General features: G+C 35.4%; 1 protein-coding gene across 1 annotated transcript in view; it reads right to left on the bottom strand.

The window, feature by feature from the left end:
* Window positions 1-25,346, bottom strand: part of CADPS2 (calcium dependent secretion activator 2) — a 366,001-nt gene that overhangs the window by 161,056 nt on the left and 179,599 nt on the right. The window contains 5 exon segments of the mRNA XM_017856925.1: window positions 2,111-2,298; window positions 5,079-5,215; window positions 11,374-11,382; window positions 20,583-20,783; window positions 21,812-21,920. Of these exon segments, the coding sequence (XP_017712414.1) occupies window positions 2,111-2,298; window positions 5,079-5,215; window positions 11,374-11,382; window positions 20,583-20,783; window positions 21,812-21,920 (644 nt within the window).

The raw sequence follows: 25,346 nt of genomic DNA, 5'->3' as shown, positions 1-25,346 counted from the left end.
AATATTCTGATTATACAATTTGCTTTGGGTTTGTCTGTTTCACTGAAACCTTCTCATCCTCTTGCATTTCAGAGGTCTGCCTAGTGCTGGAATTAACTCATTCAGACACTAAGAACTTTTTATCTGTACTTATCTCATTACCTTTGTCAGATATCCCTTAGTCAGAAGGAATTGAGACAGAGTCATGAGACAAGAAACAGTTTTAGTAAAACAGCTCCTATCAAGTTAGCCACCCTGACTGACACCTGTACCCCCATATTTTCTAAGTGCAGAGGGTTGAGTGTGAGATAGTGGGAAAAAAACTACTAAAATCAGCAACATCCTCCTAATTTCAAATCAAGGCTGGGCTCCAAAATAAAGTGAAAACCTGAGTAGACTGTGAGACAAGGATCAATCTTATTTTATTGTAAGCTGAGAAATGGTAGCACTGGGGACTTCAAAGGACTTCAACAGATATTTATTGTGTACTTACAATATGCAACACACTGTTTTAGGTATGTGGAGGGTAATAGATGAATGAGAACTGATTTTTGCCTTTAAAATATGATCTAGTGGAACAGAAGCAAGTGTGTGTGTGTGTGTGTGTGTGCATGTACACACATGTAGCACGTAAGTATATATGACAAAGGTAACGAGATAAGTACGGATAAAAAGTTCTTAGTGTCTGAATGAGTTAATTGAAATCTTCTAAGATGAGTTTTGTGATGTCTGACTTTTTAAAACTGGAAAAAAGAAAACATGGAGAATAAACAGGTTTTCTGGGGTAAAATTTTGTGGAGATAAGAATGGGTAGATGGAACAGGATGGTAATGGGAAAATGATGCTATCACTTGGAATCTATTTTAATTTAATAATCAAAATCACTTAAGCTTTTGAAAAGATTGTGGTAAAAGTTATTCTGTTATTTTTTTGACTGATTGGTAGAATACTATAGAAAGAAAAAGGAAATAAAGAGGTAAATTCAGATACATAGGCAAGAAAAAAATGAAGGCCAGAATTAGGATAAAAAATGGAAACGTAAAAAAGAGAATGTTACAGGGCACTATGGGAAGAGAAAATTGATGTTCACAAATTGGGGATAGGAGGGAAAAGAAAAGATGAATAAAAGTTAATGGGCCATTAATGGAAGAGATATTAACACAAATAATAAAGGCATTCATTCATTCATCAAATATGTATGGAGCAAGATTAAGAGAAGGGGAGTGATATTGACAGATTTTTATTTATTTTTTATTTTTAAAGACAGAGCCTGTTCTGTTACCTAGGCTGGAGTGCAGTGGCACGATCTTGGCTCACTGCAACCTCTGCCTCCCGGGTTCAAGCGATTCTCATACCTCAAGCTCCTGAGTAGCTGGGATTACAGACATGCACCACCAAGCTCAGCTAATTTTTGTTGTTGTTGTTGTTTTTTAATAGAGATGGGGTTTCACTCAGTTGGCCAGGCTGGTCTCGAACTCCTGGCCTCAGGTGATCCACCCTCCCCAGAGTCTCACAGTGCTAAGATTACAGGCGTAAGCCACCACGTGGAATGATATGGACAGATTTTTAAGCCCAGAGATAGACAGCTGTGGAGGCCAACATTAGGCATTTTTTTGGCATCTTGGTAAAACAAGAGTACTTGTTCCTAAAGTGTGGATTAGGGAAGGGGCTGAGAGGAGACTCTACATAAACCCCATTATTTATCTTGTTTTGTCAGTGAAAAGTTATTCCACAGAGGAAAAGCAATGATCATTAGTTACACACAGTCCTATGAACACATCCTACCCAGGTACATGTATGTATTACAACAGGAATCATAGGGATACTTAAGGCTGTTCAGACCTACTAGTAGGTGGTATATAAGAAATAAAAGGCAGTTTCTAATCTCACAGATATATTTTTTTTTCTCTCTTTCAAGTGGCTTTACCAGCAAAAAGAAACATGAAGTGTAGCCCACCTAAATCAACAGCATATTGATGCACACCTTTTTTTCTGTCGCTTTTTTTTTTTCCTTTGTAAGAAGTGTTTGCTATTTAAAATCTGTTACTAGGTAATAATGGCAAAGCACATTTTTCTCTCTTTTCCATAGTCAACCTCATACATTTCACTTTGTATTTGCAAGTAAAAATACCTGTTGCCGTGCACATGAGAGGCACAGAATGCAAAGCTGTAATGGAGCAGGGTAGGGTCAATGACAGCACCATTTTCTGAATGTTCCATCAGTTCTGTAAGGTAGCAGAGATGTCTGTGACAACCTCTCACACCATAACGGGCACAGTACTCATCTAACACAAAGACTTGGCCAGGGCTAAACCATCCCTGCAAAATAAAAAAAGATAGATAGATATGTTTTTTCTTTCTATACTATTATTTGCTTTCCTGAAGGTACTTTTAGGGCTTATAAGCAGAAGCTTCATGAACATTATTTTATTAGTGGTATGTTTCATGAAGAGCTAATGTCATCAATTTTGAAACTGATTTGGGACACTGGCAACCTAATGCTATTCTCTCTTTACTATCACAGCAAGGCATGGGTAACTTGTGCTTCTCCACTGTCACTCAAAATTTAGTCAAATTTATTCATAGGTTCTAAATTATCACACACAAAGAGTGCTACTCCAAAAAATTCAGTCTCTTTACGAATCAATTAAAAAGAGAAGAAAGATGACATTATAGATGAAATTTCTTGTTCAGGAAAAGTTTTATAAAGTGAACTAAAAGAAAATGTCATTAAGTTTAGCAGCGGTATACATGTACTATTTGGGAACTTAAATATCTGGGATATTTTTCTCATTCTGTTTGTCTTCCTATGAACAATATAACAGAGTTCACGCTTTATATTAGCAGCTTCTGCTCCTCCTGAAATGAGATGTTAGAATATATGTGTGTGCATGCATGCCACCTGAACACAGCAGGCAGTTTATGTGGCTAAACCTGGAGGGCAGCGTCAGGTGGAGCTGGCTTATAAAATATCTTGATAAATTATATGGATTTATATAGATTAAGATAGTAAAAGAAAAGAAGGGAGTATAGAGAGTTTTAAAAGGGGGCAGGGTAATCATGTAAGAGAAAGAAAAGAATAATGAGAAAAAGGTGAGAAGGCAATAAAGGAAAGGAGGAAGAAAAGAAAAGGAGTAAGAGAAGAACCATCATGTGTGGTAGTTATATGGTTTCCAGGTTGCAGATAAATAAGCTAAAGCTCAGGGATGTTAAGTGAATTGTCCAAGACCACACTGCAAATCAGTTGTTAAGTCATGATTTATATTCAGTCATTTGCCTCCAAAACACTTTCTAAGCAAATCACACTCACTCCCCTCTAGGTGCAGTGGAAGACCTTGTAGCATTCTCCTCAGACTCCATATTACACTAGGGGTCATCAGCAAAATCAAAACAGCTTTTGATAATTGAATAATGTGTTTGAGTGGAATCCAAGAGGGCACTATCCCTTATTGATATTCACTCTATGTGTTTGTCCATGAAAAGCTAGACTAGGATTTTGAGATGATATATTTTACTCTCCACATGATTGTAAAGTTTGAGTTGGATCAGGTTCAAATTATACTTAATAAAAAATTTATAAATGAATTAATGAACCGTTAGTGTCAGCGTGGCAAAAAGTTGTTTCACTTCTTCCTCTCTGAAGTATCTCCAATGAGGGGTGGCATTTTGTCTGAAATCTTAAACAGAATGTAACTTTATTGCATGAAGTTTCAGGTTGAGCATCCCAAATCCAAAAGTCCCAGATCTGGAAAGCTCCAAAATCCAAAATATTTGAGCATCTGCATGATCCTGTTAAATCAAGTTTAGCCTAAAGCTGCCTCCTTACATATTTTAAGTTCAGCCTAAAGGTTTCTCTATACATCGTGAATTATAAACCAAATGGAGTTGTAAGTACACTGTAGTCTACTATTGTGCCAATCACTGAGTTTTGGCCAATCAAAGGTGGCCAACTGTTCAAACTGTGTTCAAATCAGGCAAATGCTGAGCTGTAACCAATCTGGCTGTTTCTGTACCTTACTTCTGTTTTCTATATATCACTTTCCTTTTTCTGCCTATAAAACATTTTCCACCACATGGCTGTGCTGGAGTATCTGAGCCTACTCTGGCTGAGGAGGCTGCCTGATTCATGAATTCTTCTTTGCCCAATTAAACTCTGTTAAACTTAATTAGGCTAAGGTTTTTCTTTTAACAATGCTCAAAGGAAATTGATTTTGGATTTTTGGATTAAGGATGCTTACCTTGTACATGCAATGCAAATATACCAAAATCTGAAGAAAATACAATATTTGAAACACTCTGGTCCCAAGCATTTTGGATAAGGGATATTCAACCTGCACTATGTTCAGTGTCCAAGAGATTAAAGTGGCGATAGAAATACGCATTTTCTGGCTGCAAAAATTTCAGAGGAATTGATATTCACAATGTAAATGTTTGGAAAAATACATAATTTTTAGGTTATAAAGTTTAGTCCCCATATTCTGAAGTGTCAAGCATTCCTTTTAATTAAATTATACTTCATATCCCGAATTTTGGCTACAATTTCAACACATACCAGGAAACAGTTTACTCAATTTAATTCACTCCTTTCCTTTTGTCAAGGAATTCAAGTTATACTTTGGATGGCTAGATGAAACTAAAACTTTCCTTTGTTATGTATAGCTCCTGTCATATTAATTCCACTCTTTCTTTCCCCTGCCACTTAGGTTGTCCTTCTAAGAACAAGAGAGAGAAATGTGAGGTGTCAACATCTGGGGAACAGAACTCCAACCTTAAAATGTCTGTAAATACTATAACAGAGGTTTTAAAAAATCTTTATTAAAAGCCTTCTGTTTTCACTGAGCCTTCTTTAAAGGGACTGATAAACCACAGTTTAGCATCTATTTGAGTCTATTCTCCTGTCTATTGAGTGGCAAAGCAGTGGTCTTCAAGTGTATAATTTTTAAATTGGGAAGCGATCGATTGGAATCCTTTATCCCTCACTCCAACTACCATTATTAAATGAGTCAGGAATAAAATGCTGGTTTATAACAAGTATTTCTCACTTTCTAAAATCTTTTATTCCAACTTATAGGGGACTAGATAGACAGACTTGTACTCACCAAGCAAGAATAGGAATCATTCAGTCTGTGATCCAAAGTCTGCCTCTGGAGTATTCTAAAAAGGAAGGCATGATCAAGCTTGCAGGGGTTTGCAGAAATAAACTCATCCATACCATGTTTCTGAAAACGATCTGCATCTGTAAATTCAGGAAAGCATGTAGAGTATATTTACTTTTCAGGCTTAATGATGGACAGAAACAGGTTGTGAAGAATACAAAATGCAGGACTCAAACGGAAGACTACCTTTTATCAGTAGTCTGAAACATGAAATATGAGGCCAACAGTTCAGCATATTAACATAAATTGCAAAATTTTTGAAGCCTAAGTAAAAATGACAGCAAAAAATCTACAAATCATTTAGAATGCAGTAATTACATTTCCATTCAAAGCTATATCTAATATCCATCAGAGGAATAATCTTATTTTCCAACGCTGAGAAAAGTTGTATTTTAAATCTCCATTTACTGATGGAATTGACTAGAAAAGAACCAAGATCTGTTCATAAAAAACAGCAATGATGCCCAGAACTCTGCTTTCCAAATGGCAAACTAGGGCAGAATTGAACACACACACTTCAGCTGGATCACTTCCAGTCTTCTTTTTGTAGGGAGCTTTTAATGGGACCATCCTTAATGTAAAAATGGCAATGAGCGCTCTCAAGCTTCAAGTTTAAGAGACATGAAAAAAGGGAGCATCATGTTTGTGCAAATATGCAGACAAAGCATAACGTCCCAAATGGCACTTCAATCAAAGGCCCAAATTTATTGTTCTTTACAGATTGCATCTTTCAACGCCTGTAGACCCTGCGGGTTTATCTAAAGGCAAGCTTTTATGATTGCTTTCATTAATGGTATGTTTTGTCAAAGTCTTCAATGTGAGTTATTTACTAAGTACAGAGAGAAAAAGCCACACACTACCCCAAAGGAGTGCTGCGGTGTTATTACACTAGGTCTGTTAGAAACGTCGCGCATATTGAGCAAGCAATCAGTTATCAAGATAAAAGTGGACTCTTCTCACAATGGTAAAACGGAAGCTCCATTGTTCCTTAAAATTCATAGATAGATCTCTTTCTGGTCATCATAAGAAAAGCAGAGTCCTAAATGTAAGCTAAGTGTAGTTTCTAAAACCTATATAGTACAATCTTAAAATTGTAAAGGAAAAGAGACAAAAGTTTATTGATTATACCCAATTACAGAGTCAGACTCATAATAAAACTCAATATTGATCTGTGGACATGATGCTAACATAATCAGTCACATTTAGATATTTTAGCCCAGATCATATTGATCCATGTCAAGTTCAACTTTCAGCCATATTTGTAGATGGAAGAACTATATAATTCAAGCTGAAGGGTCCTCAGAATCACACTAAAAAAAAGATACACAAACTAATGTGCATCTCACATTAATGACAGATAGGAAAAGGTGAATATAGCAAGTAATCAATGAATGGCAGCTTACTGATGTGTAGGGTATAAAGTTATAATCCATGGAGAAAGTATCACACATACACCTTCACATTTAATAATTACCTGAATGATTAAATACATTACATGTGAAAAATTAATATTAACTGGATAAACACAAAACTAAACAGCTTTTCCTGAACTAATATACAATCCAACTTCTTTTGCATTTTACTCTTCCGAGTCTTTTAATATAAAGATATGATAATGTAATGTGAAATAATATCAGATGAATAGGAGGCAGAATAGTAAAACTACAAATCACACATATTATAAAATTGGAAGATTCTTTTGTATTTTAAAAAAGTACCTTAGAATATTCATTTTTTCATTTATCTCGGCAAAAAATTCTTTTAGTATCATTTTTATGAAATGAAATTACTAGTTTTATAACACATCTGCTAAATTTTATACCTTATTTCTTTCACCAGAGAAGGTTACAACAGGAGTTAAAAATAATGCCTATTAATGGTTAATCTGTTGAGAACAGGATAGTAATAAATTTCATGGAAAAAGACCTATCAGTCTTCTTTTACTATAAAGATTTGTAGAAGCAATTAAAAAATGGGCGTACAGTCTTTAAATAAAAAATGTTTCTGAAAAAAGGTCTATAGTTAATTTCTATAATTAAATCATATTTTTGTAAATTTATATAGTACTTTCCTCAGGAAATACAATTCCAAGCCATCTATCTGCTAAGGTAACAAGTCTTTCCAAATCACAGATGAATGGAAAATTACTTTTTAAACAATTACCATTGGTGATAAAAATGATACTAATGATAGCACTCTGAGTCACAAATATAGACTCTACTCGGAAAAAAACAGGCAAACCAACCCATTAAAATTTTTATTTAAGAAAGTCAACAACCTTCAATTTCTCCAGGGCTGTAATTTTATGAAAGTGAAATGTGTTCTTAGGAATCATCCTATTTTTAAAACACAGGCTGTGAAGATCAAACATTTTTATTTCTTTCTTTCTACATCAGATCAGCACCATTCAGAACATTTCATGAAAAAATACATTACCATGTGGAAGTATAGTCTTAGTTTCCATGAATTTATGGAAGAAATAAATAAAAAAGTAACAGTCTTGACCTCCCTGAATGAAACAGGGTGGCGGGGGGTTGGGGAGGGGAGAGATACAGAGAGAGATAGAGAGAGAGAGCGAGAGAGGCAGCCAGGTAGATAGGCTACGTTTCAATAAAACTTATTTTTCAAGAACAGGCATTCAGTTTCAGTTTGCTGGCCCTGTGGCCCTTGTTTTAAACAAAATAATAGCAACGTATACAAGTGTGTATAATGTTACTGAAAAGTGCTGGGCACGATGGCTCACGCCTGTAATCCCAACACTTTGGGAGGCCGAGGTGGGTGGATCACCTGAGGCCAGGAGTTCGAGACCAGCCTGACCAACATGGTGAAACCCTGTCTCTACTAAAAAACACAAAAAATTAGCTGGGCATGGTGGCAGGCGCCTGTAATCTCAGCTACTTGGGAGGCCGAAGCAGGAGAATCGCTTGAACTCGGGAGGCGAAGGTTGCAGTAAGCTGAGATTGCGCCACTGCACTCCAGCCTGGGCTACAGAGTGAGACTACATTCCCATCCCACTCGCCACACCCCACCAAAAAAAACAAACAAAAAAACCAAACCAAACCAAACCAAAACAAAAAACTGTAAAGTGAAATGTAAGGCCACAATACCATCAAAGCTAGGAGGAGTGAAATAGATGTAATACTACTGAAATGCTTTTTCAGTAGTAAAATTGTGTGTGTATATATATTTAAGCTTTACAACATGATGTTAAGGTATACATGTAGACAGTAAAATGGTTACAATACAGAAGGAAATTAACAAATCTGTCATCTCACATAGCTACTTTTTTTGTGACAGGGCAGCTAAAATCTACTTACTTAACAAAAATAACTAACAGTACAATTTTATAGATTCTAGTTGTCATGTTGTACATTAGATCTCTAGACTTGTTCATCCTACACATCTGCTAGTTTGTATCCTTTGACCTACATCTCCCCATTTCCTCCCTGCCATCTTTCACTTTAAAGTTCTCTCATGAACTAATGCAAAACAGAAAATCATATATCATTAAAATATTATCTAGCTTCTTATTTTTATAAAGATATATTTTCACATAGCTTTCTACAGGTATAACATAGCTATATGTTACTCTTGAGAGACACAGGCATCATCTATGTCAAATGCAAAACATGCTTTTTAGTCAATTACCAAATCCAAGGCTTTAAAATTGCATTATACTGGATTATCTGCAATTAATGTTACTATAACAACAGTATGGTGACTAGTTTTAAACAGAAAATTATTCATGGTGTTACTCAGATTTCTCTGATAATGGAAAATTTCAGTTCAATCTGTCTTCTGAAACAATGTGACAACTATCAAAACAAACCAACAAGCTATAAGCTTAAGCAGTATACTGCAAAATTGTCATAAATTGTGATGATTAACCTACGGACTAACTACAGATGTGGGACATGGTAATTGAGGATACTGATGGAGTTTCTATGGCAACAGTTGGATATATGCTCGAGCGTCTTTAGGCGGTACTGTCACCAGGTGTGATAACAGTAGATGGAACGAAACCCAAATTGAGAAAGATTATTATTTGCTATAGATTTAAGAAGTTATAGAGGCTTTATGTAAGTGAAACCTAAAAATTGAATTTTTTCATTAGGATAATAGCTGTTGGAAGTTAAGAGGAAAGAATAAGTCTGACAGTATCAACTTAAATAGGTAATACAGACTTGAAAATAGGTAGCACAGAAAATGATATGAGGACTATCAGTGAGCTAGTAGACCCCACTGTGGTGAGAGAGCTTTTTGGTGGGCACTGACCGCAACCTGCCCCTTAAGTGCTCAAGAATCCAAATCCCAGGAAAGGCATCTAAGTCAGAGAGAATTGAAGTCATCTAAGTCAGGGAGATTGAAAAAAATAATTGAAATATTTCTTTTTTCTTCGCAACAAATTCTCATGGTACTGCATTTGTTGCTGCTCCTAGTGTTGTGAGAAATCATGGATGTAAAAGGAAAAAGGAAAGAAAAATGTAAAAGGGCACTCTGGATGAGAAAAGGAGGCCATTTATTAGCATTCCGAGGTCACTCGGGTGTCTGGCAGTGGAACTCTAGTATCAAAAGTATTAAGAGGGTGCTGTCAGACAAGACTGCTCTCTGCAAAATACCGAGCTGAGCTAAGCAGCAAATGACCCTTTTGAAATACAATACAATTTACTGTCCTATGTTACTGGCCTATGTTTAGGAGTTCACCTGTAGCTGCATTTACCACTACTCACATCTGATTATACACTTCTTATAATTCAAAATTCCCATAAAGCTTGAAAATTTACAGGAAGTTAAAAGTGGCACAGCAAAGTAGGTGCCACTTCTCTTTTTATACCATCCATGTAGGTTTTAATAGGAAGAGTTTAATATTTAAAATTTTATCTAGATCAGCCTGAATAGTATGTCCATGTTTTATGTATGCATACTTTCTGCTGAAAAGCAAAGGAGTTTGTTCACACTTCTATTATTGACCCAAATAACTGCTTAGCTTCTTTTGGTTAAATTGATTCAAAACCTCATATATGAATTAACATATCTTGCTTTCTGCAGCAAATAACACATAAGTAATACTTTTGCATGATGACAATTTTGATCAACACAGAAACTTATAATCACAAATAAGTAAAGTCAACCAATATTGAACATTTATTAGAAATAATATATTCAATGTAAAGGAAAGACAAATGCTTCCCCTATGAAGTGTGAAATTTAACATACTAGATCAATCATGAAAATAAGTTCACAAAATTAACTGTCAGTTTATATTTCAATTTAAGAATTTAAAATATTTAGCTTAAAATAAAAGCAGATGGCAGCTTTTCGGTTCATTTTTGATATTAATTATTGGAAGACAAATACTACTATTCATACTGTATTATGTGACACACACATTGTATTATGTTACATATATAACTGAGAGACAGTGAAAACCAGGGTGCGTGCACTGCATTTTGGTTGGAGAGAACAAAGAAGAATAGTTTAACCAAAGAATGTCCATCAATCTGGCAACTCTAGTACATTATAGTTGAAGTGAAAAAATTGTTTACCAGCCTCATCCCCACCCCTTCAGCTCACTCTCTTCCCTTAGAATTTTTATATATCCAGAGACTCAAAGAAAAAAAGAAGTGGAATAGATTTGCTTGTTAGAGAAACCTATAAATATATATTAGTAATGTCCCAAAAAGATAAGGTTGTCTTCCAGTAAGTTAGATTTTATAATATTTTATTTTCTTAGTTATTAGTATGCTTAGATTTTTTTTAAAAAAATAAGCTTCTTTTAAGCTTTAAGATTCATAGTTCATTCTAAAGCACTGGGTTTGTGAAAATACATAAAATACATATTTCAAAGAAAATAAAATATAGAAGAAATAAAGTAGCAACTATTGCCTCCAACAAAACATATCCACTGAATATTTTAGATGTAATTCTACCTATATTTTGCTTTTTCAATTGGGTTTTTTTTTTATGTAGTGAAAATAATACCACATGTGTAATTTAGCATTTTTTCCACTTAACATATATTGACCATTTGTTTTGCATGTTATTACAACACCTTTGTGACTATTACCCTTGTGCCTGTATGAATGGTAGATACTAGGTTGTTTCTACTTTTTTGTTGTGATAGACATTTTTTGTTTTGTAATCAATAAAGCTAAGTAAACAAGATCATGATATTCCTCAAACATCATATCATTGAAAATTTTAAAACATCTGATTTTAAAATCATGAAAATACTTACCTTTACCAGCTACAGGTCAGCAAAGAAATGAGAAACAAAGCATATTTAAATGGGTCGGGAACATATACATTTATCCAACTAGACATTTAAATTTTTATTTTGTTTTCTCAATTTCTACTAGTGATTTTAAAAGTTGTTTTTCTGAAAGATCATCAGGAAAGAAAACACAAATTGATTATGTAAGTCAATGGAGGGAGGAAAATACTATGGATGAAACTACTCTCTGGAGTAATTCATGACATTTCTCTGATAGGTCAGGGTCAGTATTCTCATTCTGATGAGGTAGAACATGTTCTTTCTTTTCTTTTCCTTTTTTTTTTTTTTTGTTTTTGTTTTTTTTTGAGATGGAACCTTGCTCTGTTGCCCAGGCTGTAGGGCAGTGGTGTGATCTCCGCTCACTGCAAGCTCCGCCTCCCAGTTTCACGCCAGCAGAGGTCAGCACTGATTAAACACTTTACTAGTAGCCTGGAACACAAGTCAGCTGTTGTTAACAAATTGAAATAGTTTGGCTTTTTAGTTATAACAAGTAAATTCAGTTCCCATAGCCTGATCAATTCTGCCTTGACAATAAATTGATATCAAATAATAGAAAGGTTTTGTTAGAAACAGATTATAGGACTGGGCGCTGTGGTTCACGCTTGTAATCCCGGCAATTTGGGAGGCTGAGGTGTCCTCCCTGATGGTAGATCACCTGAGGTCAGGAGTTCAAGACCAGCCTGGCCAATGTGGAGAAACCCCATCTCTATTAAAAAGACAAAAATTAGGCAGGTGAATCCCAGCTATTTGGGAGGCTGAAGCATGGGAATCTCATAGCCTGATTAATTCTGCCTTGACAATAAATTGATATTGAATAATAGAAAGGCTTTTTTTTTTTTTTTTTTTTTAATTTGTCAAAGGCAGGTGCATTGGCTCATGCCTGTAAGCCCAGCACTTCGGCAGGCCGAGGCTGGCAGATCACATGAGGTCAGGAGTTTGAGACCAGCCTGGCCAACGTGGAGAAACTCCGTCTCTGCTAAAAATACAAAAATTAGGTGGGTGTGGTGGCACACACCTGTACTCCCAGCTGCTGAGATTACTTGGGAGGCTGAGGCATGAGAATGGCTTGAACCTGGGAGGTGGAGGTTGCAGTGAGGTGAGATGGCACCACTGCACTCCCTCTCTCTCCAGAGGCAGACTCTGTCCAAAAAAATTCTGTATTATTCAGCCACGGTCTTAAAGGTCTGTGCTAGTGGTTCCTACCCACTTTTCTTGCCACTATGTGCAAGCAACAATAGCCATGAGCTCAAAACATTCCTTGGGAATTCCTTGTACTCAGGATGTTAAGAAAAAATATGGGAACACAAGTGAAGGAGGGTGACAATTAAAAAAAAAATAGCTATTAAGTCACTGTAATTCTGTGGTTCTCAACTGGGGGTGATTCATCACCAACAGCAACCCTACCCTCTGGGACATTTGGCAATGTCCAGAGATATTTTTGGTTGTCTGACCTGGGACCAGGTGGGAGACTACTGATATCTAGTGGGTAGAGGACAGGGATGCTGTAAAACATCACATAATGCACAGGAAAAGTTCCTTACTCCACTCCCTGCCCCAAAACAAATAATTGTCTAGCCCAAAATGTCAATAGTGCTGAAATTGAGAAACCATGCTTTAACTTATAAAACATTCATTCTGCTTCTGGTCATGATGGCATAATTGAGAATAAACTTAACCTCCTACCTGAACTAAGTTTTTGAAAAAAAATTTACAAAAAGTTTCTTAAACGCTGCACGTTGGGCAACACGGGAGAGTGATTCCTGAGGGATGGGAAACAAGGTGAGCCTTACAGTCACCCCAGGTTACTGCCAGGAGAAACTCTATAGCTCATGGCACAAGGAACAGGAACTCAGGAAAAGCCCAGTGGTCTCCCTGAGTTGAAAAATGGAGCTGACAATTCAGGAGGGCTACAGTAACTAGAGGTTGTAGGAAAGAGTACTGTAGAGAAGAGAGCTGCCCGGCAAGAGACTCTCAAGATCTGCAGAAGGCCTCCCCCAAGAATTCAGCTGACTACCCATCAGTTCATGCACATGTAGAAAGGGAAAGAAGCAATCTAAAGGATTCGAGAGGACACTGCCCCAAACTCACACAGCCTAGAATAGCACTGTTTCTTAGCAGCAAGAATATAAAAGCTCATAATTCACAGGTTATCAGTTAGAGTATTAAGAAAGATGTTGGTCCAGAAACGGGGAAAATGCATCCTGGACTAAACACTGCTTGGTCTTCCCTAACAAAACTTGAAAGCAAAGCTTGAAAGGATGGTGTTTCTAAGTAACTTAACTGTGTCTCAGAACAAGCATTTTTATGAAGAAAACTACACCAAGGCACATCATAATCAAATTGCTCAAAAACAGTGTTAAGGAGAAAAATCTTTAAAGCAGTTAGAGGAAAAAAGGACATTATTTATAGAGGAACAAACCAAAATAGCACATTTCTCATTGGAAAAACAAATGCAAGCTAGAAGAAAAGTGGAGCAACATCTTTAAAGTACTAAAAGAAAATATCTTCAAAATGAGAGTGAAATAAAGACTTTTTTCATATATAAAGAAGTTAAAAGTATTCATTACCAGCAGATCTGCACTACAAGAAAAGTCAAAGGAGGTCCTTCAAGAAGTAAAAATATATGCACTAGATGATGAAAGACACTGGGAATGGTAATGTACATGTACATAACATGTACATAATCGACATGTACAAAATGGACATCTACATAACATTTTTCTTTCACTTTTAATTTCTTTAAAAGATATTGACTAAGGCAATAATCATAATAGCAATGTATTGTGGGATTTACAACATATATAGAAGTAAAATATATGACAAGAATAGTGCAAAAGCCAAGAGAATAGAAGTTTACTATTGTAAAGTTTGCATACTATACATGAAGATGTATAATAAATTTAAAGTGTATACTTTAAATTCTAAAGCAATCACAAAGATAACAAAACAATTGGGCTGAAATAAAAAATTCCATTTACTAAAGCAACACAGATGAAATACCTAGAAATAAATCTGACAAAAGATGTGCAAGATCTGTTTACTGAAAACTACAAACATCCCAAAGAGAAACTAAAGACTACCTAAACAAATGAAGTGACACATTGTATTCACAGATTGGAAGACTCAATATTATGAAGTCAGTTTTCCAAAATTTTCCAAGGACTGACTGATCAAAGGCATTCCCAGTAAAATCTCCAGCAAGGAATGTCAAGATGTTTTAAAAATTTATATTGTACGTCATATATATAAACAATTATTTGTCAATTAAAAATGAGTAAATTTATTTTGAAAATTCATAGAGAAATGCAAAGGACATAGAACAGCCAAAATATTTTTGAATAAGAGAAATCAATTTGGAGGACTTGGACTACCGGACTGTAAGATTCACAAAGCTACAGTAATCAAGACAGTGTGGTAATAATATTAAGATAGATAAACAGACCAAAGGAAAAGAAAAGATAGCCCAGAAATAAACTCCTATGTAGTTAATTGATTTTTCACAAATGTGCAAGGGCAATTCAGGGTATGACAATCTTTTCAACTCTTTGTGTTAAAACAACTGGACATCCATACGCCATCCATAAATACTGATGGATACCTCTCACTGTATACAAAAATTAACTCAAAATGGTTGTAAAATGTAAAAGCCAAAACTGTAAAATTTCTAGAAGAAAGCAAAGGAGAAAATTTCTGCAATTTGGGTTGGGCAAAGATCCTTTAGTTACAACATCAAAAGCACATCTATGAAAAAAATTGATAAAATGGACTTCATCAAAATAAGAATTTCTTTTTTTTTTTTTTCTGAAAGTCACTATTAAGAGATGTGAAAAGACAAGCCATAGATTAGGAGAAAATATTTGCAAATCGCATATCTGACAAACATGTTGTATCCAGAACACACAGGCAAACTTCATTTTATTGTGCTTTGCAGATGTGTTTTTCATAAATTGAAAGTTTGTGGCAACCCTGTGTCAAGCAAGTCTATGGTGCCACTTTTCTAACAACACATGCTCATTTTATGACTCTGTTTTACATTATGGTAATTCTCACAGTATTTCCAACTTTTTCATTATTAGTATATCTATTATGGTCATCTGTGAAAAGTGATCTTTGATGTTATTGTAATTGTTTTGGGGTGCCACAAACTACACCCATATAAGATGGTAAATTTAATAAATGTTATATCTGTTCTGACTGTTCCCCATCTGTCTTCCTTTTCTTGGGTCTCCTTATTTCTTAAGACACAACAATATTAAAATTAGGCTAACTAATAACCCAGAATGATCTCTAACTGTTCAAATGAATGGAAGAATCCCGTCTCCCTCACTTTAAATTTAAAAGCTACAAATGATCATGCTTAGTGAACAAGGCATGTCAAAAGCCAAGACAGGCTGAAAGCTAGGCCTTTTGCATCAAGTAGCCAAGTTGTGAATGCAAAGGAAAAGTTGTTGAAGTAAATTAAAATTGCTACTCCAGTGAACACACAAACAATAAGAAAGCAAAAACAGCCTTATTGCTGATATGAAGAAAGTTTGAATGATCCGGATAGATCAAATCAGCCACAATATTCCCTTTAACGAAAGCCTAATAACAGAGTAAGGGCCTGCCTTTCTTCGATTCTATGAAGGCTGAGAGAGGTGAAGAAGCCTCTGCAAGCTGTCAAGCCAGCAGAGGTCAGCTCACGAGGGCTAAGGAAAATAAGCCATCTCTATCACATGAAAGTGCAAGGTGAAACAGCAAGGGTTGATGCAGAAATGGCAGCAAGTTATCCAAAAGATCCAGCTAAGATCATTGATGAAGTTAGCTATGCTAAATAACAGATTTTTAGTGTAGACAAAATAATCTTCTATTGGAAGAAGATGCTCATCTAGGACTTTCACAATTAGAGAGAAGTCAATGCTTGGCTTCAAAGCTTCAAAGTACAGGCTCCCTTGTTAGTGGCTAATGCAACTGGTGACTTTAAGTTGAAGCCAATATTTATTAACCATCTTGAAAATCCCAGAGCCCTTAAAAACTATGCTACATCAACCCTGTCTGTGCTCTATAACTGAAAGAACAAGCCCAGATGATGGTGCATGTGTTTACAGCACAGTTTACTGAATATTTTAAGTCCACTGTCGAGGCCCGATGCTAGAAAAAAAGAATCTGTTCGAAGTATTATTGCTCACTGACACTGCATCTAGTTACTCAAGAGCTCTGCTGGAGATGTACAAGGAGATTAATGTTGTTTTCATGCTTGCTAACCCAACATCCATTCTGCAGCCCACAGATCAAGGAGTAATTTCAACTTTCAAGTCTTATTATTTAAGAAATACATTTTAAAAGGCTATAGCTGCCAAAGATAGTGATTCCTATGAGCCATCTGGGAAAAGTAAATTGAAAACCTGTAAAGGATTCACCATTCCAAATGCCATTAAGAACATTTGTGATTCTTTGGAGGGGGTAAAAATATCAACATTTACAGGAGTTTGGAGGAAGTTAATTCCAACCCTTGGGGATACCTTTAAGGGACTGAAGACTTGAGTGGAGGAAGTCACTGCAGATGTCATGAAAACAGCAAAAGAACCAGAATTAAAAGTGGAGCCTGAAGATGTGACTGAATTGCTACAATCTCATGATAAAACTTGAACAGATAAGAAGTTGGTTCCTTTGGGTGAAGCAAAGGAAGTGGTTTTTGAGATGGAATCTACTTCTGGTGAAGATGCTGTGAACATTGTTGAAAGGACAACAAAGGATTTAGGATATTACATAAACTTAGTTCATAAAGCAGAGGTAAAGTTTTAGAGGATTGACTCCAATTTTCAAAAAAGTTCTACTTTGGGCAAAATGATAGCCAACAGCATCGCATGCTACAGGAAAATCTTTTGTGAAAGGAAGAATCAGTCACTGCAGCAAACTTCATCCTTGTCTTATTTTAAGACATTGCCACATCCACCCTAACCTTCAACAACCACCAACCTGATCAGTCAGCAGCCATCAATGTTGAGGCAAGACCCTCTACCAGCAAAAATATTATAATCCTCAGGTGATTGTTAGTATTTTTAGCAATAAAGAATTTTAAAATTATGTTTTAGACATGATGCTAGTGCATGCTTAATACACTACAGTGTAGTGTAAACATAACTTTTTTATTTTTGAGACAGCGTTTCACTCTATCACCCAGGCTGGAGTGCAGAGGCGCTATTTCACTGCAACCTCTACCTCTTGGGTTCAAGCGATTCTCCTGCTTCAGCCTCCCAAGTGCTGGGACTACAGTCACCTACCACTATGCCCAGCTAATTTTGTATTTTTTGTAGATACAGGGTTTCACCATGTTGCCCAGTCTGGTCTTGAACTCCTGAACTGAAGAGATTCCCCCGACATCGACCTCCCAAAGTGCTGGGATTACAGGCTTGAGCCACTGTGCCAGCCAAATTTAACTTTTATACACACTGGGAAACCAAATAATCTGTATGACTCACTTTACTGAGATATTCATTTTATTGCAGTGGTCTGGAACTGAACCCACAATATCTCCAAGGCATGCCTGTGTAAACACCTCTCAAAACCCAATAATAGCCTAATGACAAATTAGGCAAGGTGTGTGCAGAGATACATAGCCAAAGAATAAATATGGATAGCAAAAAAGCACATGAAAATAGCATTTCTCTAGATAAGCAATAGTCAACTAGAAAATATAATAAAATTATAAGATGCAATAGCAATGAAAGTATGAAAGGCTTAGAAATTAGCTTAACCAAGAATAAAAACAGCTCTATGGAAAAGGATTAAAATGTAAAGGACTTAGATTTGAATAAATGAAAGGATATTTCATAGTCATGGCTGGGACAACTGAACATAGGTATGGATTTGGAGGCATTCTACATTTCCATCTCTGGAAGAGTGAATAGAAATAAAATGTGCTGTAGACTAGGTAACATAAGACAGAAGCCCACTTACATGGTATGCAGTAATCAGAAGAATGAGATTAGATGTATTCATAAAAACATGGACGAATTTTAAAAGCATAGAGATGAACAAAAACAGTAAGACTGAATATGACAAAGAATATGAAACCATTTATGAGATTGACGCTAAATGCACATATACAAAATACAAATTTGTAAAATGAAAAACACAGGAAATTCACATTAAATGCTGTAGAACTGTAGCTTACAGTGGAAGGGACAGAGATTGGCCTATGGAGTAGAAAGAAACAAATTTATAAAAACTTGGTTTTCAACAAGAAGAATCAAAACTAGGAGGGAAAAAAAGTAGATCAGCTGGATGGAAGAAAATGGTTTTGGGGAGAGATTTGACTTGAGTTAATGTTGTGTTGGGGGTGAGCAATGAAGAGAGCTCCAGAGGAAGAAAGTTCGACCTAGGGTTGAGGGAATCTTATACTTTGATGCCCAGTGCAGGCACAGCCCAGGGATAAATGTCCAATCTGGCACTTGAAGTAGGAAAGAAGCAATGGATAAGAGCTGTGCTGCGAGAGAAATGCCTGAGTGAGCACCCCTGTGCATAGCTGGGGAATACCCAACAAGTTACTATGTACCACTGTGGCGAGAATCTGATGAATATGATGTAAGGAATTCATAGGTGTCTGGAGTTGATCCAAGGAGGACACAAACTATGTGGACTTCATTACCAGGTGCCCTGGGCAGGTCCATGGTGATGAGCAGTGCACACCAGCACGTAAGTAATGAAACCAGTGACAGAAGTCATGCCTAAGGCCATGTGAACAGAGAACAGTTTTAGACTAGATGCTACATTCAATTATATCATAGTTTTATATAATCCCCTCTGAAACTTAATTTACTATGGATCACACGGAAGAAGAGTGGGGTGAAGAATCTTGAATTAATTGAATTTTAATCTGTGACTCAGTTGTTTTGAATTGGTGAGTTAAAGTTTTTTGGCAACATTAGAAATTAAAATTTCAGATATGCTCAACTGTAGAAAAATAAAGACATTTCTGTACACCTTAGCTCTGATGAAACACTCTTATCTGCTGTGCCATGCTCTATGCATATTACCTGGAGGGTGAGAGGAAGGCAGAAGCAGCGAGTTAAATTTTTAAATACAGTGAAAACATCAGAATGTGCTCTTTTTATTTTATTTTACCTTTTAAGATGACAATGCTACTAATTTTAAAGAAGAAATTTTAAATCAGTGAAAAAATTAATATATAATATTCCTAAATAGTTTTCACTACATATAAAAAATGTGCCCCAAACTAATTACGATAACCTATGAGTATGGTCTGTGGTTTCTAAAATAAAGAAAAAGCTCATGGTTCACATTTAATTATTTGAACTAAAGTGCCTTTGTTTAGGATGCCCAGAAATGATACTGAAGGGTATCTGAAAAGAAAAGAGAATAGTTACTTGATACATTAAAAGCAGAAGAAAATAATGCATGTCAAGATGTTATTCCCTTTGAGAAGAATCTCAAGAATAAAAAAACCACAAGTTGAGCTGACAGTTAAAGACAAATATTTATTACAGGTAAAACAGGATAAGCTTTGTAAAGGAGTATAACAAGTTAAAACACTTGGTTTAGTGATTATCAAAGCTATGTTTGAAGATGTTTTGACCATCATTCCATAATTATTAAACATTAGTCATTTAAAATAAAAAATTTAGCTCTTTACAACTTAAGTTAGCATTCAAAATTGACATGTCTTTAAGGCACGAGGGGAAAAAAGTTGGCTTTATGACTTATTATTTGTATCAATCTACAACAAAAAAAAATAGACCTATTATCCTTCTGGGTTATTAAGAACAACTCTAGAAGGTAATGGTTCATCATTTTGGCATTCTGAAATCGTATCAAAGCAAATTTGATTTTGCAATATTTTTTCCATGTCTATAGGAGACTTAAGTCAAAATCATAATAAACTAAAATAAATTTTCCTTTGAGAAATTTCGGAGAATTTTCTTATGTGCTCTTGAGATTTCTAGAAATACCCTAATGCTTGACAAATCTATGATTGGAAACCACATGTACCATTTACTCCAGATTTACGTGAAAAATTAGGTAAGTGATTATATGACTACTAATATGAACTACTTTCATTTAATTAGGAATCAATTAATGATGTAAACTATAATACTGAACAAATTTGCTTCAATTTTATATCTTATTAAAGCTATTAATTGATAATCAAATTATTTTTTAACAAAACTTACAAAGCTGAGCATCTGCATGGAGAGTTCCTCCTTTAGGATTCAGTTTCTGGGTTTGAATTGCAGGAACTGGTTTATATGATTGACCTGTGGCTCTATACATGGCTTGAACCCATAATATTCTGTCCTGTTCATCATCACTAGCAAAGATTACAGTATCTCCTTCTTTAACAGCATTAAAGAACATACGACCACCCTGAAGGCCTGTGGAGGGAACAAAAAGACATCATTAAAAATTTATAAGATTGGCAGATTTTAGTCTCATTCACTAACTGACCTCATGGAAAAGAATGGATTTGATATTAACAGTTAAATGTTTTAAACAATATTTAGCTTAAAGGATCAAATCCACAATCCAAGATTTGAAGAAAATAACAAAAAGGCTTAAGCTCCCATATCACCTCAGAAATAAAAAATAACCTAGGGAAACAGTCCACGACACAGCAGCATTCTACAAGATATATAAACACACTCCATGGAAATGCATAGCACAATCTGATGTTTCATGCCAGAGAAAGAAGTTTTATCTGTCGGCATATTTGCCATTCTATACGTGGGAAAAACATATAATGATTGAGACAAAAATGATATTTCATATTGCATGTATTTTATCTTTTATAAAATTCTTTCACAGAAGATAATATTTTGCATTTTAAGTGAACAATTAGTTAATATGGTCGTAAATTTCTATTTCTTAATGTCTATTCACCAATGTTCAATCATTATGTTTATTAATGTCTGCATTTCTTGATCTTAGATATTGTCATTAATATTCATTCATTCAATTTTAAAAATATCAGGTGTCTAGTACTCTTTCCAGTATTAACATGAAGGGAGAGAGAGAAGTACAAAAATGTATTGTTGGAGAGAAAATTAGTAGTTACAATATAATAATTCATTTGCCATTTCTTTGTCTATTTCTGCTATAACTTTTGCTTTCCAGCAAAGAAGTTTCTGAAAACATTGTTCTATCTCATAGAATTATTCAATTACAGTGACTTTTACACATCTCAACTTCATGCCAAAATAATAATAAATATGATGAAATATGGTTAAGAATAAAAGCACTCCAAAAGAGATAATTTGAATCTCATAAAGTCTTGCCCAGATATATAAGTGAAATATGCACCCTATTCATCGAGAGGGGTTTAAATTTTAGAACAGACACAGGATATTTATAAGAATTCCATGCATACACACATGGCAGGGAAAGTGATTCAATTAAGATTTACCTGGGTGGGGATCGGTATAATCCACAGTATAGCCTTCAAGTTGCATTAATTCTTGTGGTTCAGACTTTTTTTCTCTGTAACTGCACATAGCAAAGGTATATTGGCTAACCTGCTCGAGAAAAAAAAAGAAGTTTATAGATTGGTCACATTAAATTTATCAAATTTAACTTTTGGTTTTTTATCAAAATACTCTTTTCCCAATTAAAAATAACATAATTTGCACAGAAATTATTAAATTTGAGCATTTTTCAAAACCTAGCTCAGAGATTAAAGCACCTTTCGTTTGTCAGCTTGCATTTGTTGGTTCTTCTATGCCTAAGATCCAGTATTCCCCAAAACAATGATTTGCTGCTCAAGTTTCTATAAGACATTAATATAAGCACCATAAATAAGTATTCATGTTGATATGTTTGGGATTACTAGCCTATTAAGAAGATAAATAGCCTTCTTTTACTTCATAGTTTCTTATGATTTTTAATATGCTAACATAGGCTATAAATCTCCAAGAGTAAGATTAGGAGTAGTCCTAGATTTACATAAACACGGGACCACGTTTTCAAGCATATTTATATCAAGACTTTTAACAAAGTAAAAAAAAATCTCACGCCTGTAATCCCAGCACTTTGGGATGCTGAGGCAGGCAGATCACGAGGTCAGGAGATTGAGACCATCTTGTCTAACATGGTGAAACCCCATCTCTATTAAGAATACAAAAAATGAGCCAGGCGTGTTGGCACACACCAGTAGTCCCAGCAACTTGGGAGGCTGAGGTAGGAGAATTGCTAGAACCTGGGAGGCAGAGGTTGTAGTGAGCCGAGATCGCGCCATTGCACCCCAGCCTGGGTGACAGAGCAAGACTACGTCTCAAAAAAAAGAAAAAGAAAAAACTAATAAATAATAAAATACAAAAATTAAAAAAAAAATCTCATTAAAAGTTGAGAATTTAGTGGCCACATAATGAAAACCTCAGGCAGGGCCAGGATGGATAAATTTTGGGCAGCCAGTGACAACATTGCCAAGATGTGCTCTGCCTCTTAATTCTTCTTGTCTTTTGGAATTGGCCTCATTTCCTTGTGCTAAAGTCTTACTAGAACCATAGCTGCTCTCAAGTCACCTCCCTGAGTGTGTCTGCTTGAATCACAAGGCCATATTTGAGCAAAATACTGTAAATGGGGAACGTTTCATTAGCCCAGATTGGGTCAAGAGCTCATGTATGCAGCAAAGAACATTACGTGCTACAACAGGCAGGCTCTTACAAGGTCCCCCAACAGAGATAGAGGGAGGTTCTGTTTCCAGCAGGAGAAAAGGCTGTTTGGTGCATATGCATCTAAATTGCAAAATATCCTACAACACAGAGTCCATGAAAAATAGTTTTGTTAGTGTATTTTTTTTTTTCTTGAGACAGGGTCTCACATTGTCACCCAGGCTGCAGGAGAGTGGCATGATTATGGCTCATTGCAGCCTCCACCCTTGGGGACCCACTGATCCTCCCACTCAGCCTCCTGAATAGCTGGACCACAGGTGCATGCTACCATGCCCAGTTAATTTTTAAAAATTATTTGTAGAGACAGGGTCTCTCTCTGTTACCTGGGCTTGGTTAATGTTAACTATTTCCTTTTTCTGTTTTTAAATATAAAATGAAACTAAGGAAACATAGTACCTTTCAATAGACAGTGATTACTTCAATAGGACCCCATAATAAACTAATTATGAAAAACAGAAAATATGGGCTACATTAAAATCAAGGAATTCTCTTCATTTAAAGGGTATCATGAAGAAAGTAAAAAAGGCAAAGCAACGGACTAAGAGAAGATGTATGCAAAGCATATATTCAATCAATAACTCACATCAGAAATATAAAGAACTATAAACCAACAGGGAAAACTCAGAACACATGGTAGAAAAATGGGTAAACGATGACTGCTCTTTTTTATTTTCACATCAACTCTCTGTACCTGAGGCCAGAAAGACAGGTTTGAGGTAATGACAGGTGTAAGATGCAGAGATCAACATTGTTACTTTTAAAAGGAGAAAATATATTTCCTATTCAGAGAAAAGCAGAGCTCTTTTTCTCTGCTTATCTCTGCGCTTGTACAAAGTAAAAGGTGTAAGTCATTGTGAAAATTACTATGTTAGAGACGGCTAAGTTGCAGGACAAATTGTGGATTTAAAACTGAAAAGTAACACAAATATAATACTTCATTAGAAAATATACTGATTAGATTAGCAAAAATGAAAATGGTTACCAGTACACAGTGTGTGGACCAAATCAAAACTAGTGCGGCCTTTCTGGAAGGTCATCTGGCAACAGGTTCTGTGATATACTTATGCTTTACGTACATCACAGTACATAGGTACAAAGATGTAGCACATTTTTGCCAAGTGTGGTTATGTTCTTTTTTTTTTTCCTTTTTGCCAATTTTGATGAATGGGAAATGCTCTCACTGTTATTTGAGTTCCCATTACAATACGACTGAGAATTTTCCCTTATATTCGATAAACATTTGAAGTTTTCTTTTCTGTGAGATTCCTGATCAAGTAGTTTGCTCATTTTCTAATGTATCATTTCATCATTTGTACCCTTTTCTATGATCAATTTTGTCAGAAGTTTATCCACTTTTTTAATGTGTTAACACGACTAGGCTATAGTATCCAGTTATTTAATCAAACACTAATTTAAATGTGGCTGAGAAGGTATTTTGTAGAAATGGTGAACATCTATAATCAGTTGACTTTAAGTACAGGAGATTATCTTCGATATGTGGGTGGGTCTCATACAAGCAGCTGAAGGCTCTAAGAGCAAAAACTAAGGTTTTCTGAAAAGAGAAGACACTTTTGCCTCAACACTGCGGCATCAGCTTCTGCTGGAGTTCCAGCCTGCTGGCCTTTCTGGAAAACTCTTACTGATACAGTACGAAAAGTCTTACTAATTTTTATGCATTCCTTTGGTCCAGCAAGGAACGTATCTCAAGGAAACAAATGGAGAAGTACTCAAAGATGTATATGCATTGTGTTCACTGCAGTGTTGCATATAAGCAGTTTGGTTAAAATATATCATGGCATGACTATACAGGATAATACTATGAGCCATTAAAAGAGATGTGACTGATTTTTTTCTTAACATGGGAACCTAAGATATAACATTTCCAAGATATAACATAAACAGCAATTTAAAAGCAAAAATGTAGAGTGTGATTCTATTGGCAAACATTATATATATGAATCAAAAAATATATTAAAATATTTACAGTGATTATTACAGGATGGTGAAATGATAGGTCATTTTATTTTCAGTGTGGAGTTTTTTAAAAGAATATACATTATTTTAAATCAGAAAAGAATAAAGTTATTTCTATTTTGAAAAATAAAAACATTAAGCCTTAATGGGGGAGATTGAGGCCAATATCTTGTGATACTTGCGGTTCTTGCTACATTAAATTTTCCTTGTGTCTTTCCTCATCTTACAGACTGCCAATAAATTTACTTTTTCCCTTGCATATATGTTTAAGGTTTACAAATGAAAATCAGTTGCTCC

Source organism: Rhinopithecus bieti, unplaced genomic scaffold (genome assembly GCF_001698545.2).
Source record: "Rhinopithecus bieti isolate Rb0 unplaced genomic scaffold, ASM169854v2 scaffold_42380, whole genome shotgun sequence".
NCBI lineage: Eukaryota > Metazoa > Chordata > Mammalia > Primates > Cercopithecidae > Rhinopithecus > Rhinopithecus bieti.
The sequence above is the reverse complement of the archived record's forward strand: the minus strand, read 5'-3'. Positions and strand labels throughout refer to the sequence as shown.